Genomic DNA, 19,338 nt, shown 5'->3' with positions numbered 1-19,338 from the left:
ATTGGGTCCCTCAACATAACAGCAAACTGAATACATACAACAGAATACATACTGCTTCCATATTAGAGAGCCACACATGCTCTATATAAATGACAGGCAAGTAACCTTGCGCTAACTTCAAACGGGCAAGTGCAAAATCGGGCCATCGATCACAGCCCAATATCGTGCTCGCTAACATGCGATTTCCCTGTAGATGCAAGGTATTTTTATATCAAAACCACCTCGAATCACTTCCTCCGCAGCAGTGGATTGTTTTTAATAGAGAGACATCGCACTCGCGTGCACCTCGCTCGTGGTGTGGTGCTGCCACGGCCCCATTGAGAACAATGGGGGATGCGAGGGCATGCCCAAAGATAGGACGTGCCGTGATTGGTTTCCTGCACCGCAATGCGGTAAAACATCATTCATTTGTATGGCCCCTTTCAAAAGAACACACAAATCTAGCACGATTTTCTCGACCGCGTGAAAGCGGCCTTAGGCCTCCTTCACACGTGTTGAATGACTGATGAATGGCTGTGATTGGTGCATTGAGTGCCGGCTCTGATTGGCTGAACCAGCGCTCCTGAACCAACTAGAGCAATCTCTTACTGGAGGCGTGGATTCCAATCCCCATCACCAAAAATAGATAGTCTGTCAACGCTGACAAATTCCCGGCAGTATTAGCATACTTGATGGTGCTCGCTACTCGAGCGAGCATCACATTGTGTTCGACCCCGCGCCTGTTTTGGCGCCTCCCTGCTGTGACTTGCCTGTTTTGACCCCTCCCCGCTGCGCACGTCAACAGTAGTTTGTGGCTGGCTTGGCGGAGGAGAGAGACAGACAGACAGACGCTCGGCAACCGGCAGATCCCAAACAAAAATGCTCGAGTCTCCCATTGAAGTCAATGGGGTTCGTTACTCGAATAGAGCTCTCGAATTGTACGAAAAGCTTGACTCTAATAACGAGGACCCGAGCATTTGGGTATTCGCTCATCTCTAGTCACACGGTCACTAGGTTTGGGTAGAGCTGCTGGGTCCCAGTAAATGCTTCTCATCTTAAAAGAATTGCTGGTATAACTGCAAACTGGTAATTTACATATTTTGTGTGATTGTCATAATTCACAAAATGACTTATTTACCATCCTATATAGAAGCATTTAAATCCAAATATAAAGCCTTGTACATCTGTTTTTTCCTTTGTCTAGTCGTCACATAAACATGTATATTTACTTGGAGCTCTGCATGAACCCTGTGCAGCTTTGTATTCCGCTGCAGCTGTAGAGTCATTCCAAGCAGAATGACTGAAGAATACACGTGGCACCACTAGTCTGCCATGCCAGTCTGGGGCTCTGTGGGTCTTTACAACCACTTCAGTTCCTTTCAGTATCCCCCTGTTCAGGCTAATGATGCCATAAACCCCAACTGGTGGATCACCCTGAAAAGGCATGCTAGCATTTTCAGGTAAATATGTCGTATGTGTTATTTACTTGTAAACACGTGGCTTAATGTTAGTTTTGCACAAAAATCCCTTTAGCCACAAGACATTTTTTAGGTTTTTATTTATATATTTTTTTTATCCTTTCCTTTTATGAACTATAACTTTTTAAAAATATATATTTTATTTTTCCATCAACCTAGTCATATAAGGGCATATTTTTGTAGCATGCGTCACATTTTCTAATGGTACTGTATAATAATGTATTTCAAAAAGTTTTTTTAATTTTAACTGGGCTGAAATGGAAAAAGCATTTCTGCCAATTTCGCAGCATTCATAAGTTACTGTTAACTTTATTCTGTGGATCAGTACCATTGCGACAGTACTATGTTTGTTTATAGACTTCTAATGTTTTACTACTGTAAACACCCCCCCCCCCCCCCAAAAAAAAAAAAAAAAACTTAAAGAAAAAACGTTACGGCTCATTTCCTGCATGGTGAACTATAATTTTTAGCATTGTTTTCGGGTACATATGACTGGGGTATTCAACTGGATTCTGTCAGTTCTGACTGATGAACCAGCTCACTGCTACACATCTTCTGATTTAAAAGGCATGCAAGGATGACCACTGCATCTATGGTCAGTGTTGCCCGTTTCTTTGTGCTGCTTCAAAATAGCATGAACAGGACACCTTGACACCCCGGTCTGCTTTGAAATATTCGCTGGGAGAGACCTTGCTGATGCTTTGGTAACTACCTTGTGTCTTATTGTTGCACTGAGTCTTGCCATGGCGTATGATCTGTGACCTTAAACTGTCTTCCACAACCTCACCTTTTGTAGCAGAGTTTAGCTGTTCGCTCAGTTTTAAGCCTCCTACACAGCTGTTTCAGTCAATGACTGTATTTTAACCTAAAAAAGAAAATTCTTATCGACTGTTTGATATAATTAGTTAATCATAAACCTGACTATAATCCTACAAAACCCCTGAGTTTGTGCAAGTGTACCTAAAAGAACTGATGCTGTTTTGAAGGCAAAGGGTGTTTGTCAAATATCAATTTGATTTAGATTTCTTTATTGTTCTTTGCATTTTGTTAATTGACAAAAATAAACTAACAGTTCTATTTTGTAAAGCATTCTTACCTTGCTGCATTTTTCTCACACCTGCCTGAGCCTGAAACGTTTGCACAGTACTGTGTTTTTTGTTTTTTTTAAAATATAAATAATGGTACAATATGAAATTTTTAGTGATGCCTATTTACGCATTTGCTTAAGGCTAGGCTCACACGACACTGTTGGTACAGTGTATTCCGCCCGTGGACTACACTGCACCAATCTGCCATAGGTGGCCATGCTGTTGCTTACACAAATTGTGCTAAATACACGCACAAAAACAATCGTAGGATGATTTTTCTTGGCACGTATTACGCCCGTATACACAACAAGATAATACGTGGACACCCACGATTTACAGTCTTATGAGCCAAGCCTAACTGTGCATTTAGGATGCATGTAAACAATAAAGTAGACCACTTCACTGCAAAGGTGTCCCATAGCCTTCCAGTATTTTGCAGTTGCGCTGTATGTTGAATTTTCCTTTGCTTTTATGATTGGAAAGGATTTTATAAAGGGCGATGATTACATCTACGCAAGAATTGATGTAGAAATACCCCGTAGAATGTGCAAAATCCCCTTTATTATAAGTTCACCGAGGCGAATGTAACTTTTGCACACTTTATGCCCATTTTAGTCGGAGGTTTCATTGGTGCGCCGGATAAAGGCTACAACGGAGGTAGACTCGTCAGTGCAGAGGAACAGCTTTGAGAGCATTCTCACGCTGGCTAAATGAATAAGATTACAGTGAACCGAAGCCTGTTTCTCCTGACGGCACCATATATATCGCACATGTATTGTGCAGTTATGTTCGGTTACTTGTTTGTTTTTTTTAAGTAGAAAAAAAAAGCCTCCCTTGTTATGTCCACGAGTCGCCCCCTTTCTCACCCTCCAAAAATGACAAAGTTGAATCATCTGTTATTTTTCCCCCCTTCAGTACAGTGTGGAAAATACAAGCTATTTAGCATTAATTGATTTTCTTGTATAATCCTTTGTGAAGAAAGACATGTCTCATCTGCAGTTTAAAAAAAACCCCTGTTTTGGCACTAGAACTGGCCTGCAAATTGAGCTCTGTCAGAGACAAAGTGAAGCGGGAGCGGTATAGGAGGGAACATGCAGAAGTTGGATGGAGCTCTTGCCTTGCATTCTGTGGGATGCGGATCGCGTCCTTCCTGTGTTAATGGCTCCGAGCCAGCTTTGTAATGCTCTTTCTGTGATGTAATGGTATCTTCTTGCTCTGTTTCAAACTGTTTGTTTTCACTGAATAAGAAATGTCCTACAGGCTTTTTTTCCTTAAAGATGTTGCTGGTTTTGTTTATTAATCATACTGATGGCTGAGAGGTTGCCGTGTGCCGGAGCTCATGAGAAATGCCTTCCAAATGTTACTCTAGCATTACTAGGTAACAAGAGATATTGAGAGATGAGCCCTGGGTGTTGTGACATAAATGTATGAAACGGAGCACGGTACATTAACCATTTCTATCCCCTTTGTTCAGAAAAATGTAAGATTCAAGTTTCCTTTTCAGTTTAACATATGGTCCTAAAACTAAAAAAAGTGGTACTAATAGGGCTAGTACACATATTATTTCCAGGGGACTGTGCTGCACAGGGTATGATCATAACCTAGGGGGGACTTAAGTGGAATTTATTAATAGGGAATATGTAATCATGTCTTGTTTTCATTGGCGATGTCTTCCCGACCCCAGAACTGGTAAGGAATATGAAAAATGTATACAATTTCATATTTCCCAATATTGGGCGGAAGAGAGTACTAACATATGAAGAAGTCAAGCGAGCTGTAAATCTGTTTCCTGGCTAGTGATCGGATACTCCCCTACGACAATAGCAACAATGATGTGCTTTTGTGTACTTCTACAGTAATTAGCTTGTATACCATGTGTGCACAATGCTATGGACTACTAGTGGAGCACAGAGACCTATTGACAGGTTCCTCTTTATAGGCAGTAACACAGAAGAACCTGCCAGTCAGTATCTGGAGGGAGGAGAAGGGCGGGGAGCGTGCATATATGAATATGCATGAGCTTCATTAGACTCCTCTCTAGTGTAGCCCTGCAAAGTAAGATTTGCAAAACCACCAAACCAATCGGTTTTTGTGGCAGTTTTTTGAGCGAAAGCCAGAAGTGATTATAGCCCTTATATTTCCCTATCATTTTGAGTGCATTTCTGGCTTTGGTTCAAGAAACTGCATCAAAAACTGCGGTTTTAAAAATAAATAAATAAAAATCACGTCCTTTTAGGAACGGTGCCTCAGTCTCCCGTCTTGAGTTTCTCCTTTTAGCCCTGCCTTCTTCCAGGGCATAACCTCAGCTGGCACAGGGACCAAAATATAAGGCTTACTTATTATAATCACCATTTCTGGGTTCCTGGCAAGCAACAGAAAACCCGGTACAATCAGTTGTCATTGGTAGTGTGAATTAATACCTCTTTAACTAGTTGGGAGTTGAGGGTACGATATCCAATTGCCTGCTGTTTCTTTAAGTTTTTGGTTTTTTTTAAATTATGTGCAGAATTTTAATAGCGAAGGTGGGGTGCTTTTAATACTGAATTGTCTGCTGTGAATTGTCAATTTTGCTCATGGGTTAGAAGAGGTGGTTTCTGATAAATTTTTGTATTTGGGTCCCTGGAGAAACGCAACACCTGTGTGCAGAAAACAATATGATAAAGGGTCCAAAATTAGTCAATTAACCAAGTGTTTAATGTCGGTAGGCTCTGGACTGCTTGTCTTTTAAGAGCGGTTAATGCGTGTAGTTCTTGTTCAGGTTTTTTAATTACAGTTTTTGAAGTGGATCCAAAAGAAGAAAAAAGTGGTATCCATCGTTTTTTCCATTCTCTGCTTTTATTATCCTCACCTGGTTTTGGACTCAAAAAATGCATGAATAACCTGCAATATATATAACAAAGATATTCTAAAAATATAACGCATTCTCTGTAGATGAATACTGAATTCGAGACAGGCAGTGAGCTGGATATCTTTTGTATCCCTCTTGTTTACATGGGCCGATTAGTTGCTTGGTGTTTAGGTGAGCTAAAAACCAAGCGACTCCAACAAGTAAGGCCTCCTGCACACAGGTGGATTTGCATTGCCAAGTCTTGAGCGGGAGCCTGCTTCCGGATTCTGCAGCAAATCCAGCCCATAGAATGCTATGAGAATATGGATTTCCTGCCCACAAGTGGAAATCGATAGCGATTTTTTTTTTTTCACTCACAGGGGAGAAATCGCAGCATGTTTTTTTTTTTTCTTTTTCTGGGCTACGCACAGTGTGCTTCAATTGAAATCAATGGAAGCCGTTTGTCCAGCGGTCATTTTACAATCATCATTGCAGAATGGTCGAAGCAGCCGCGTCATCACCACAGCGGCGCAGCAGCGTCCTCTGTACTGCGCATGTACGCTGGAGCTCCGGCCCGGCACATTCGCTGCAGAGGAGAAAATTGGTGGTAAAGCAGAGAGGTAAGCTGGGGTCACTGGCCAGGCATCGGGTCGGACTCCACTACGGGGGTCCAACCCACTCGTGTGCAGGCGGCCTAAGGGATTCGCGCTAACTTGCCGTATCAAATCCCTTGTAAATGTGCTCATTTATACATTTTTACAGTTTTTACATTTAGTGGTATTTGCCTAAAGCAGCGATTGCCACCCTTTTAGAGACCGAGTGCCCAAACTGCAACCCAAAACCCACTTATTTACTGCAAAGTGCCAACACGTCAGGGGATGGGGCTTAGCACAACGTATGATTTTGCCCTCGTTGTTCTAAAAAGGACAGAGCCGCTTCAAAATGCACAGCGTGCAGATTTTGACTGCTTTTTGGACTCGGAAATACTGCAGAAGCTCCTCCAGCGGAAATTTCAGTGGAAAATTCTGCAGCATTTTTGCATCCAAAAAGCGGGCCCCAGTATCACCGTGACCAACCCCCCTTCCCCCACAGCGGCCCCCAGTATCACAGTGACGCACACCACACACAGCAGCCCCCAGTATCACAGTGACACCCTCCCCCCCACACACACAGCAGCCTCCAGTATCACAGTGACACCCTCCCCACCCTGCCCCTGAACAGCGGCCTCCAGTATCACAGTGACCCCACCACAGCTACCCCGGTGTAACAGTGACATCCAACAGCGCCCCCCCCATTCCACCCCCGAGTCCCACATACTTACCCCTCCTCCTGGTAGCGCTGCTCCTCCTCTGCTTTGCGCGCCCTCCAGCAGCACTGATCGCAGGTGCACACTGATGTCAGTGTGCTGCCGGAGAACACCTCCCCCTGCACTCGTGGAACCAAGAAAGAGACGTCGGGGGAGGGGGAAGGAGGATCCCGGCTGCACACTGACATCAGTGTGCATCGTGATCAGCCCATATAGCAGCCACGGCCCCTGCTGGTATTCACCATCATGGTGAGCGGCCGACGGTGACGCGTGCCAGCAGGGAGGGCTCTGCGTGCCGCCTCTGGCATGCGTGCTATAGGTTTGCCACCACTGGCCTAAAGTGAGCTTGTGTCCTTCTTTAGGCTTGCTCATTCATCGTAGATAGCTGTTGGTGGCCAAATACTTATCTAGTCATTAGCTATCTTCCTTGACACTTGTATTTACAAGCACATTCGGTTGAGTGTGCATGTTTTCTGAAGGAGAAAGGGGTGAAAACTATTGTTGGAGCTCTCTAGCAACTTAACTCTCCAAGAACTAAAGTTTTGGGCAGTTGAACTAAACTGCCTGCTTCTTTTCTCCCCAAAAATCTGCCATCAGGGAAGTGTCTTAAGGCCCTTTTACACACAATGATTATCGCTTAAAATTTGCTCAAAAGCCATCTTTTGAGCGTTAAATAGTTGGGTGTAACGATGATTTTCAGTTTGGCATGAAATCCATCGTTCGGCAGAAGAGCTGATAAGACTGACTGCATGCTATGTTCTGCCCGGGAAGTGCTGATGATAATGTCTCAGCTATCATTCCCGTGACAGAACAAAGGGAATTTATTCGGCGGATAGGGGGTGGTCTGTTATCTAAAAGCAGCTCCCGAGCGGCTCACACGCTACTAATTGGTACTGATAGGCATATTTTTTGCAAAGTGATCGCTCAAAAGCCATCTTTAGTCCTTAGAGGCTCCCCATACACCTTAATCGTCTGGTTTGCCTGATATACATCTAATGTGTAAGGTAATGCCTAGTTTTTTAAATATTTTGTGTAATGTTTTGCATACATTAATTTGCTTATCATTCTTTATTCCCCAGCCTGATAAGAATAAGAAGCTCCGTCCTCTCTATGACATTCCATATATGTTTGAAGCAAGAGAATTTCTGCGTAAGAAGCTAATTGGAAAAAAGGTAAGATTTGTCTCAATTGGGTTTAAAGAGTAACTTTTATTTTACCTCTTTTTTTTATCCATAAATCAGTAGTACAAGTGCAGGTAAAAAAACAAGTTGGTAATCGGTCTTATTACAAAGAAATGCCTCTTTCTTCCCTTAACAGCCATATCTTCTTCTTCCTGCACTGATCAGTCACTGGAAAAAATCTGTAGACTGACAGAGTATAGTACCATCTAGGGGAGGAAGAGGGAAACAGAAGAAGAGACACACACAGATGCTGCTCAAGCTCCTAAGTAGTGTGTTTTTCTTTTCTTAGCTATCCCCCCTAGTGCTACTACACTGTTTGGCACTGCTGTATAATGTCCTTCATACTGCTGCTTCTGAGTGGGAGATGGGGAAACAGGAGATCCTGCTTCCGCAATGGAGCTAAAATCAGCAAAAACCGACAAATAAGAAACAGACTACAGAGAAAAGTGCTGAAAAATACTTTACATGACTTGCATCCTGCATTTAAAAAAAAAATCTAATAGATTTTTGTAAAGAACTTAATGTAAAATCTTTCTCGTCATGTTTATTGGGGGACACAGCTTTCACCTTGGGTATATAGTAACTGCTGATGAGAGGCGGACATTAAGCAGACAAACCAGTTGGCTCCTCCTGCTTGCTATATACCCTCTGCAGGTACTCAGCTAATAATTTTGTAAGTAAGAGCGCCCCTGTGGGGCTTGTTACGAAATGGTAGTGCTTAAAATAACTTATAAGGGCGCCAGTGAGACCATAAACAAAGGTGGAAAATAAGTGTCACCTTGACTAGGGAAAGAAGGCAAAGCATGATACGAAAACCAAAAAAAGAACCCCTATTGGGTGGGTGCTGTGTCCCCCAATGAACAAGACGAGAAAGATTTTATGGTAAGTTCTTCACAGAAATCTAGTTTTCTTGTCTATCATTGGGGGAAACAGCTTGCCTAGGGATGCTTAGAGACTGAGCATAAAGGGGCCTGAGAAACGATCCCACCCTCCCACCACGTGACTCTAACCAAGCATCATAAAACGTGGCATAACAGCCAAAGTACCCACGGACAGGAGTCTCGCTCGTCCCTTTGTGGAACCCTCGAGTCGGGAGGGCAAGTGCTAAGCATTGAAATCCGTATTAGTGTATACCGTTTCACGGTCTCCTGCAAACAGAAGGGTCAGAGCATGCTGCTAATTCCATCTGATAAAATGCTTTTTCTCCCAGATGATGCTTTTACCTGCGTAGGAAGGCTACGTGGAGAAACGCTGTAGGAGCGAAATCGTAGACTGCTCTGACTACAGAGTACTCCTAACAGCAGCAGTCCAGACATCCCTAATAGGGAAGAATGCGAGGCCCGTTCTGCCACCAAATTTAGGGTCAGCGGCGGACTCCGCCTCGACAGGATCATTCATGCATCACCGACGAGATGAGTGACCCACGTCTGCATGGACGTGGGTGGGCACAAATACACAGTAAATACTCAGGAAACCTACACATACACTGTGGATTTGCACACCATTTCAATGAGCCTGTCGGTGTTCTTTTTGACTACATGAAAAAACACACCCCAAAGGGCAAAAAATGTGGGCGTAAGGTTTTTTGTTTTGGGTTGTGCAAATGTGCAACAAATTTGCGTGACTGAAACTGAACTGTAATTTTTTTTAAACTTCCCTTTGTAACTGTATATTTATAACATCTATGTCCCTCCGGATGTCATAGAAGATGTCTGGGAGACGTTCATAATGTAATTTTCTTTCTTATTTCACAGTTTTCCACTGTAACTGATGCTTTCATAGGAGTCCCAGTTACAGGGGAAAACATCCCCTTAGTGAGTCTTTAATCATTGGCAGAGCTGAGCCGAGGTCTTCTAAGACCCAGAAGCTCTACCATGCTGGGGTCGCCAGCAGTCACAATATCACTGGGTCCAATGGGACAAACTGCAATACAGTTTCCTCTATTCACTACATGGCACTATTGGGCGCTATGTAGTCTGCGAAAGAGGAGGAATAAGCGATTATAAACCGCTTATATCATCCTCTCCAAGTCTTTGGCTGTGTCTGAAAGCAGAGTGCCCGCCCAGGACGAAGCACCATATATTTATAGCGCCTGGTCCTTAATGGGTTAACCAGCTATATGGGATAGTAGGTGCCACATTTTAAGGAATTCTTACCAGCCTGTAAATAGCACAATACAGATTGCTTAATGTGGATTAGGCCTGTTGAGAGATATTATGCAAATGGGAGACAAGATAATCATATTTAGTATAGGTGTCAATAGGATGCCTGACAGGTCCTGGATCTCCCTAGCCATATTCTTATTGGCAAGCCTAATTTCATACATATATGCCTGCAGGGCATCTACTAAGTCCAGGAACATTACGTCTGCAAACTATTGTATATTATCTGCCTCAAATATACTTATTTGGTTTCTACAAGGACCCATAATAGTCATAAAAAATCTGACAAGCCTCTGAGAATAAAGCCTGTAGGTGTCCTGAGACTTCAAGTTGCCTTTGACCCACAATACTGCCTCACCATATAGACTAACAATTTCCTCAGTTGATTGCAAAGTTTAAAATAGGATTGTTTAGAGAAAAACAATTTGCTCAGATTTTACTTGTATAGGTTGGCTATACAGCTTTGCTTAAAGGGGTTGTCCCGCGGCAGCAAGTGGGTCTATACACTTCTGTATGGCCATAATAATGCACTTTGTAATGTACATTGTGCATTAATTATGAGCCATACAGAAGTTATAAAAAGTTTTTCACTTACCTGCTCCGCTGCTGGCGTCCTCGTCTCCATGGAGCCCGCCTAATTTTCGCCGTCTAAAATGGTCTAATGGCCAAATTAGACGCGCTTGCGCAGTCCGGGTCTTCTGCTTTCTTCAATGGGGCTCCGTGTAGCTCCGTGTAGCTCCGCCCCATCACGTGCCAATTCCAGCCAATCAGGAGGCTGGAATCGGCAATGGACCACACAGAAGAGCTGCGGTCCACGGAGGAAGAGGATCCCGGCGGCCATCTTCACCGGTAAGTATAGAAGTCACCGGAGCGCGGGGATTAAGGTAAGCGCTGAGCGTTTTTTTTTTTACGTCCCTGCATCGGGGTTGTCTCGCGCCGAACGGGGGGGGGGTTTGAAAAAAAAAAACCCGTTTCGGCGCGGGACAACCCCTTTAAGTCTGTGAACCCTTCAAAATTTTCCATATTACTGCTTATATTTGACCTAAAACTACATCAGATTTTCATGCACGTCTTCAAAGTAGGTAAAAAGAACCAAATTAAGGAAATGTGTCAAAAATATTAGACTGGGTCACTTATTTATTGAGGAAAATGACTCAATAGAACATGTCTCTGAGTGGGAAAAGTATGTGAACCTTTGCAGTATGTAAAAATAAGACTAGAGTAACGCGGTGACACTGTTCATGCATCCAAAGATCACGGTGTATCCCTGTGACGTCCTTTTCTTATTGATGTCAATGTGGGTTGTGTTGTGACTCACCAGTAAGTGCGACCACAGTTCACTAAGTTCAGTAAAGTTGGATCTTTGCAGTCTTCCCATTGTGGTTGCATCTCCTTGCGAGTCTCAGTAAAGCCCACATTGACTTCATTGAGATTAGAAGATTCTGGAGCTTCACAGCTGTATTTGGTCACGCAGCCAAAGTTTCTGTGTAGCCCTATACTAAAACGACCCTCGGGGGCTCTACAGGCCCCTCTAGCATCCCAACAGAGTAATCAATGATTAAGAAGGGAGACCTCCCCTTCAGTAACATGTGGAATGAGTGCCCTTATCATTGTACCCATGGTTTGTTTACCCAGCTGGGAGGTGAGTCTTTTGAAGGCCTAAATGGGTTGTCCAATTTTAAATGATTAAAGGTCTGCCTTCAGGATTGGCCATCAATAGTAGATCGGCTATGGTCCGCGGCTCTGGACTTTCATTGCTGGGCTGGTACAGAGAGCTGATGTATGCAGTTTAGTTCCCTCTATATTAACTCCTGTGCAGGGGCAGCATGGGCTGGCGACACTTTGATGATGGTCGAGGCATTGTATGCAATGGGGTCTTGTATCTATTCATTATATCCATATCACCTAAATAAAGAATGCAATTTTTGCAGTAATGTATGTGTGGTATCTATTCGTTGTGCCCAAAAATACTATTTGGATGTCCTACAGAAGGGTGCGGTTGAACGCCTTATGGTAGCTAGGTGTGGGTTAGCTTCATATTTACAGAACTGCCTGTACTTCAAAATTCCATACAAAAGTGATTTTAAACCTTTATTACAAGAAATAACAACTAGAGTGATGACTCCTATGTGTCACCCTTCATATAGTGTTCCTCCACCAGTGGGCTGGTGTGACAACTAGTATTATAACCCACAGTGTATGGGGAGGATATAGCTGTCCATCATAAGGGATTGCAGTTAATAATACACAGCAGGGACTAAAATTGGTTCATTGGATCCTATAGATTATAAATCACTGTTGGTTATAGTATGAGAGCAATGACCTGTAGCCCTTATTTTTCAAATGTGATTTACTACTTTATAGGGGCTGATATCATATCTATTATTACAATTTATGGTGTGAGAATATATTGAGGTAACTGTTTTTTTTGCCAGTAAGGGGACTCCTCAAGATACAGAAATTGTAATATCCTCCTAGATGGTGGATGAGATGCAGTGCATGTTACAATATACATACACTGGTAAAGGAATCAGGCACTCATTAAACATGGTAATATACATGTATGTATTATGGGGAGAAGTACTGATAGATCCTACAGATACAGGGGCCCAGACTAAAGATCTTACTATTTGATAGGGATATGAATATAGACAGTGCTTATGAGGCTCATAGGAAGCAAGCACACTGTGCTCTCCTGATTCTGGTGTGCACATTGCGCATGCGGGTGAAAAAAAAAACGCAAATCCGCATCCCATAGGAATGCATTGACCATCAGTGGTTAATTAAATAGCCGCGGATGGTATTTTAAGGGATTTGCGGATTTCTCGTGCAGGGAAAAAAAATGTGGCATTTTAACGCAGATCACGCGTGCTAGAGCTCTATCTCAATTGATCTCCCGCATGAAAAAAAGAGACAATTATATAGTGCATCTGCCGCAGAAATCCACATGGGCCTGATTTTCCCCGTGGACATGAGGCCTAAGTAAGAGCATGGTATCTACACACATGGATATGGAATTGTGGTCCCTTGAACAAAGGTGCATAATGACATTCAGGTGCCATCCAGCTCATGGCCCCCATGGACTGTTATGTGGAGCAATGTAGGTGTGTTTTTTCAATTGGTGCTATTTTATGATTGGTGGTGGATTATGTAAGTGTATGTGTATTTGCTGATCCATGTATGCTTGATAAAGACTGCCGAGTGCAGTCGAAACGTTGCAGTGGTCTTGTGTTTCGAAATGAAAGAACTTCACATGAAGATTTGGGTGTGAGTATTCATCCTTTTTATTTGCACCTCTGTTGCTGCTCTATTTTTGCTATTACTAGGACTGTATATTATGGATCTTGAGGTCTGGTTCCATCTTTAGCACGTACAGCGTCACTACTTTTTTGCTCTCCCAGGTGGGATTTGTTTCTGGTGCTGCTATCCTACATTTGGTTGTAACTCCGGTGATCTGACTTCCATGTCCCTCTCTAATCTTTATCAGGGGCCTGGAGTTTACAGAAGGGCTGCTGTTTTTTATTTCCTTTCCCTCTCTACAGACCTAAAGTCAGAAAATAAAAACCCCACCTACTGATGTATGAGCAGGCTTAGGTTTGCCCAACATGTGTGCTATTTTCTGGCTTTTGCTTAAAGGGTTGTCCCGCGCCGAAACGGGTTTTTTTTTCTTTTCAATAGCCTCCCCGTTCGGCGCGGAGACAAACCCGATGCAGGGGTTTAAAAAAAAACAAAACACGGATAGTACTTACCCGAATCCCCGCGCTCCGGTGACTTCTTACTTACCTTGCGAAGATGGCCGCCGGGATCTTCACCCTCGGTGGACCGCAGGTCTTCTGTGCGGTCCATTGCCGATTCCAGCCTCCTGATTGGCTGGAATCGGCACACGTGACGGGGCGGAGCTACGAGGAGCAGCTCTCCAGCACGAGCGGCCCCATTCAGAAGGGAGAAGACCGGACTGCGCAAGCGCGTCTAATCGGGCGATTAGACGCTGAAAATTAGACGGCACCATGGAAACGAGGACGCTAGCAACGGAACAGGTAAGTGAATAACTTCTGTATGGCTGATAATTAATGCACGATGTACATTACAAAGTGCATTAATATGGCCATACAGAAGTGTATACCCCAACTTTGTTTCGCGGGACAACCCCTTTAATAAATCTCTCTAAATGTTGTCGGCCACGACCCTCCAGGTAAACTCACTTTTGAGCTTTTGGCGAATGCGGTACAAACTCTAGGGAAAAAAAAATTCCCCCAGTGAGTTTTTACAACTTGGGCTGATTGAGACATTTTTTGTCTTTGTTTAGGCTAAAAAATGTTGTAAACTGATTAATAAATGTGGGCTAATGAGTGCTCTCCAGGCTAGTTTTTAGATGAGCTTCGAGCATCCGGCTATTCACAGAGCAGCTGCTCAGGAAAGATGGCTGCCTTCATAATTGTGTACAGAAAGTATTCTTCAGTCCTAGTAATAGTTTTTTCAAAGTTACTCAGCATGCTATAAAATTAAAAGCAATATTGAGCTCACCTGCTTATTTGCCAATTAACTACCGCTGGTGCCTGGTCCGCTGCAGCTAATCTCCAGATCACTTTGGCCAGTGATTAGCTAAAGAAGTCACATGTGCCTGTGGCAGGACGTCCTTGCTGCAGCAGCTGAAAGTGAAGACCAGCAGACGAACGGGAGCGGCGGGGCACCGGGTGAGGCAAATATTGCTGCTTTTATTTATTTATTTTTTACGGCAGACTGAGCAGCTTTGAATTTTTTTATTTTTTGTCCCCAGATAACCCCTTTAATATTTACGGGAATGTATATTTTGCGGTCTAGTCTACTTGTACTTTAGCTTATTGTCTGCTAGCAGTTTTGCAAATCACTTGATTTGAATTGTGACACTGCCAGAATGTAAATTCCTGCCGATGGCACAAGTGCATTATTTAAAATGGTATCTAGCAGCTTGTCAGAGAAATCTCTAATTGTTGTAAATATGCTTGGGATGGGATTCCTTTTTAATTCCGTGATGGTTTCTGGTGGATGATATTAGGGCAGCTCGATGTGGTCCTTTTTGTTACATAGAAAGGAGTAATGATGAGACCGTATTGCTACGGTATTTTCCCCATATTTATGAGCAGTTTGTACAATTATATATTGCGTTGTGGTTTTTTTTGTTTGTATTTTTTTTTGCATGACTCCAAAGCACTGCAGTGTTCACTGACTTCAAAAGAAATTAAGTAGGTGGAGATAATCTGCTTCTTTTTACCGTTTGGGTATATCCGTACAGAGTTCCCAGAACAGAAGTGCTGGTCCACATACAGCAGTTTGTTTCTGCACGCTCTGCAGGTCGCTTGGTGTGCTGCTCTGCTGACTTTAGGCCTTTAATAACCTGTCTTGTTCTGTCAGGTCTCCCATTAGCGTATGCTGCTCTGTCCTTTTTAGGTTTACTGCCTGACTGATATTTAATGCCTTTATCCATTTCCTCTGACACAAGAGGCAAGCAACCATAGCCCAGTCTCATCAGACTGCTCTGCATAACAGATTAACCGAATGTATACCTTCCTTAGAAAATTTCAGTGAATAATTTTTAGTTTTTATCTTTAGCATAGTAATATGGGTTGAATATTTGCCTTTTTAAAAAAAAAAAAAATTTGATTAGCTCTTTTATACAAGAAATGTTAGATTACACCAGTAGTTCTGGTTGAGCCATATGCTTTAATATTATATGACTTGAAGGAGGCTTATGGCGAAGAGTTGCATGGTAGTGCAACTCGTGTCAGAAAAAAAACTAAGGGAAATGTAGCTAGCGTTTGGGGTTCTTTCATGTGTTAAAGGGGTTGTCCCGCGGCGAAAGTGAAATTTTTTTTTTTCACTTACCCCCGCATTCTGCCCTGTTAAAAAGAAAGCATGGGTTAGTTTTTAAAAAGCACATTGCACTTACCTGCATCAGCGTTCTGCAGCTTCTTCTTTTCTTCTTGTGAAGATGGCGCCGCTGGTCTTCTCCCACGGTGGAACGCAGGTCTTCTCCCATGGTGCACCATGGATTTTCTTCTCCTTCCTTGCGTTCCATTGCCGATTCCAGCCTCCTGATTGGCTGGAATCGGCACACGTGACGGGGCGGAGCTACGATGACGACGCGGTGACCAGCTCTCCGGCACGAGTGGCCCCATTCACCAGCCAGAAGACCGGACTGCGCAAGCGCGTCTAATCGGGCGATTAGACGCTGAAATTAGACGGCACCATGGCGACGGGGATGCTAGCAACGGAGCAGGTAAGTGAATAACTTCTGTATGGCTCATAATTAATGCACGATGTATATTACAAAGTGCATTAATATGGCCATACATATGGCTTTCGCGGGACAACCCCTTTAAGGTAAATTTTTCTCATCTCATCCTCCAGAGTGCTTCTTTGTGCGAAGGCTTGTTTGTTCCGTCCCCCACCTGTGTCAGAGTCCCTCTTAGATGGAGTCAATATCGGTAGAAATGTACCGACTGCAGCCTATAAATCAATATATTTTTATATAGTATAAATATATTATGGTATAATGAATTCAATCCAGAATTTGTTGCATATTTGCTTTTATAATAATATTGGAAGGTTTTGGAACGCCCTATACATATGTTCTTTTCATCTAAGCCCCTATTTATCGAAAACATTGATAACTAGGATGTGGAATGTAGGGTATAGCTTGATTATTTTATGACCTCAAAAGAAAGTTCAGAAAGTAGGATGTGCTCATTAATTGAGGAGAACTAATAAAAAGCATTGATCTCCCTCTTATGTAGATCAAATCCATAAAGGGGTAGCATATGTTCTTAACTGATATACTGTCTTTTGTGAGAGACCAATACAGTCATCTATGACAGAGAGTTCTAGCACAAGCTTGGCAAGTTCTAGCATGGATGCCCCTTCTCCTAGGAAATGGGCGAGAATTGTCCAAATCTCCTCCTCTTCTGACTCGGAGACCTAGAAGGAAAAGGCTGAGGAGGACGGTATGTTTTGGGGCCTTATGGTCATCCAAAAATAGTTTTTGAGTTAAATGGCCTTAAGAAATGTAATTATGGAGGAGTGGAAAAACTCAACAAAAAAGTGGTGCCTGGTGTTGAAGTTTTAAAACAGATTTCCCTTTGATGATTAAGAAGATTCCCCGTAGGATGAAATTTTGAAATAGGCATACAAGTAAAGAAGGTGGTAAAATGCACATTTATTGCATTCAAGGGATTATCACAGCTGCATGACCCAATGGACTTGAAGGGCAGACAGCTTGGGAAACCTCGGCTAATCTTAACCAGCATTGCCGCAGCGTCCATAGCTACATCCATGGTGTTGTGGATTAATTAGCTGAAGGAACAAGTTAAGAATTTGTATAGACCAGTTATTAGATGCTATTCTGCTTAGGATGGCAACAGGATTCCTAGCTGACCTCTTAGTTTTTGGCAAAATCTGGCACGCTCTTTAATTTCACCTGTGGGACTTTATGGCTAAAATTATGATCAATTGACACTTTCAAAGGTTAAGCTCTGTTCTACTGATTTTTAGGGAAATTTTGTCTTTGGGTATAAACTAGATAAAATTCCCGATAGGCGTTTTCTGAAGAGAAAGGAAATAAAATGCAGCAGCCCTTCTGTAAACTCCAGGCTCCTGATAAAGGTTACAGAGAGAAATGGAAGTCAGATCATAGGAATTAGTATAGGGGGGTAAAGGTAGAAATACCAACCCCTCAAGTAACAGTGGGGCCCCCTCAAAGCAATAGGTGCTATCCGAGTGGGGGGGATATTTCTAGATTTCTCACCACAACGGAAAGTTATAATGGGAAATCCTTTGGTTATTCAGGTGATAGACTCTGTGTACGAAATAATATGGAGTTCCCTTCCCTGAAAAGATTCCAATTTAGGAATCTCTCCTCAAAGTCTCTTTAGGCCCTAATGGACAAAGTGATATCAGACTTTTTAGACATGGGTGCTATATTGCCAGTTCACAAGAGCCAGAAGAGTTTAGGCCACTATTCTTCCCTCTTCGTTATAAAAATACATATTTTTATTTTTTTTATTATAATAGTTTAGAATTTTTATTTCTTTTGAATAAAAATAAAAAATAAGGAATAGAAGCTTTTGTACCATTTATAAACTTCAAAGATCTAAACTGCTGGGTAGCTTACAGAAAGTTCAAAATGCAACCAATAGGGTCCACTATCCTGTTGATCTCATGGATACCTATTTCCATATATCCATAATTACCAGTAATGGCTAAGATTTGCAAAACAGTTAAAAAAAAGAAAATTTGTCCTTTCCAGTTTTGTTGCCTGCCCTTCAGGTACTCTTTGGTCTCCCAGTCTTGTCAAGAGTAGAACTGGTTGTATAGAACTAACTGCGTTTCTCAGAAGGTGAGATATAACAAGAGTACTTACCAGTAATTGATTTTTCATGAGCCCATGATGGCACCCATGAGAGACCACCTGCTATCTGAATAGGAAACTGGAACCTCTCAGAATTCTTTAAGGGTGGGAACACTCTTCACCTTCTCAGTGCTTTTAGAAGATTCCATGGACTATTTGAGACCTGTTTCTACTCTGCAATTTTACACATGTTTCTACCTAAACCCCTTTTAGATTTATTTATATTTTATAATATAATTTTCTTAAAACGCAACAATAGGGGGTAAATTAGCAGTGCTGTCATGGGCTCATAGAAAATCTATTACTGGTGAGTGATTTCATTTCCCTTACGCGCATGACAGCACCCATGAGAGATTAAACTAGTTTACTAACTGGGGGGTTATAGCCCAAAGTACTACACTACTGATTGCTACCGTAATAGCTCAATGGGCTGGAGAATCCGCCAATGGAATGATAAAGGTAGTATGATTCTCAGAAAAGAGCATATTTACACAATATTCTCCAATACATTTGTATCTTAGGAGGATATATTCTTAGCACAACCCTAAGCAGTGATTTTTAACTTGGGCTGTAAACTGGTAAGCCCTAAAGTTAGGAGGATTCATATAGATAGCCTTATCACAGAAGAGCTCCCAACAGAATAGAGAATTGTTTCTGAAATCAAATTAACAAAGTACAAATGCTATATAGGCAAAGCACTACGGCTATTAAGCCAAAAAGGCTATTTGGCAAAAACATAAAGTGATTCTAAGTAAAGCCCAAAGGCTTATAGGTAAAGTATAAATACCAAAAAAGCTATTTGGCAAAGCACAAAAGGCTTAAAGGTAAAGCCCAAAGGTTTACAGGCAAAATACAAAGACTATTAAGCAAAGCATAAAGGCTTATACGAAAAGTACAAATGCTATTAAGCAAAGCACTACAGGCTATTGAGCCA

General features: G+C 42.4%; 1 protein-coding gene across 1 annotated transcript in view; it reads left to right on the top strand.

Annotated features, from left to right (window-relative positions):
- Window positions 1-19,338, top strand: part of SND1 (staphylococcal nuclease and tudor domain containing 1) — a 572,988-nt gene that overhangs the window by 126,865 nt on the left and 426,785 nt on the right. The window contains exon 11 of the mRNA XM_066592191.1: window positions 7,758-7,850. Within this exon, the coding sequence (XP_066448288.1) occupies window positions 7,758-7,850 (93 nt within the window). The remainder of the gene's footprint in view (window positions 1-7,757; window positions 7,851-19,338) is intronic.

The sequence above is a fragment of the Eleutherodactylus coqui genome, chromosome 2 (genome assembly GCF_035609145.1).
Source record: "Eleutherodactylus coqui strain aEleCoq1 chromosome 2, aEleCoq1.hap1, whole genome shotgun sequence".
In the NCBI taxonomy this organism is placed as follows: domain Eukaryota; kingdom Metazoa; phylum Chordata; class Amphibia; order Anura; family Eleutherodactylidae; genus Eleutherodactylus; species Eleutherodactylus coqui.
This window is presented reverse-complemented; position numbering and strand designations above follow the sequence as displayed.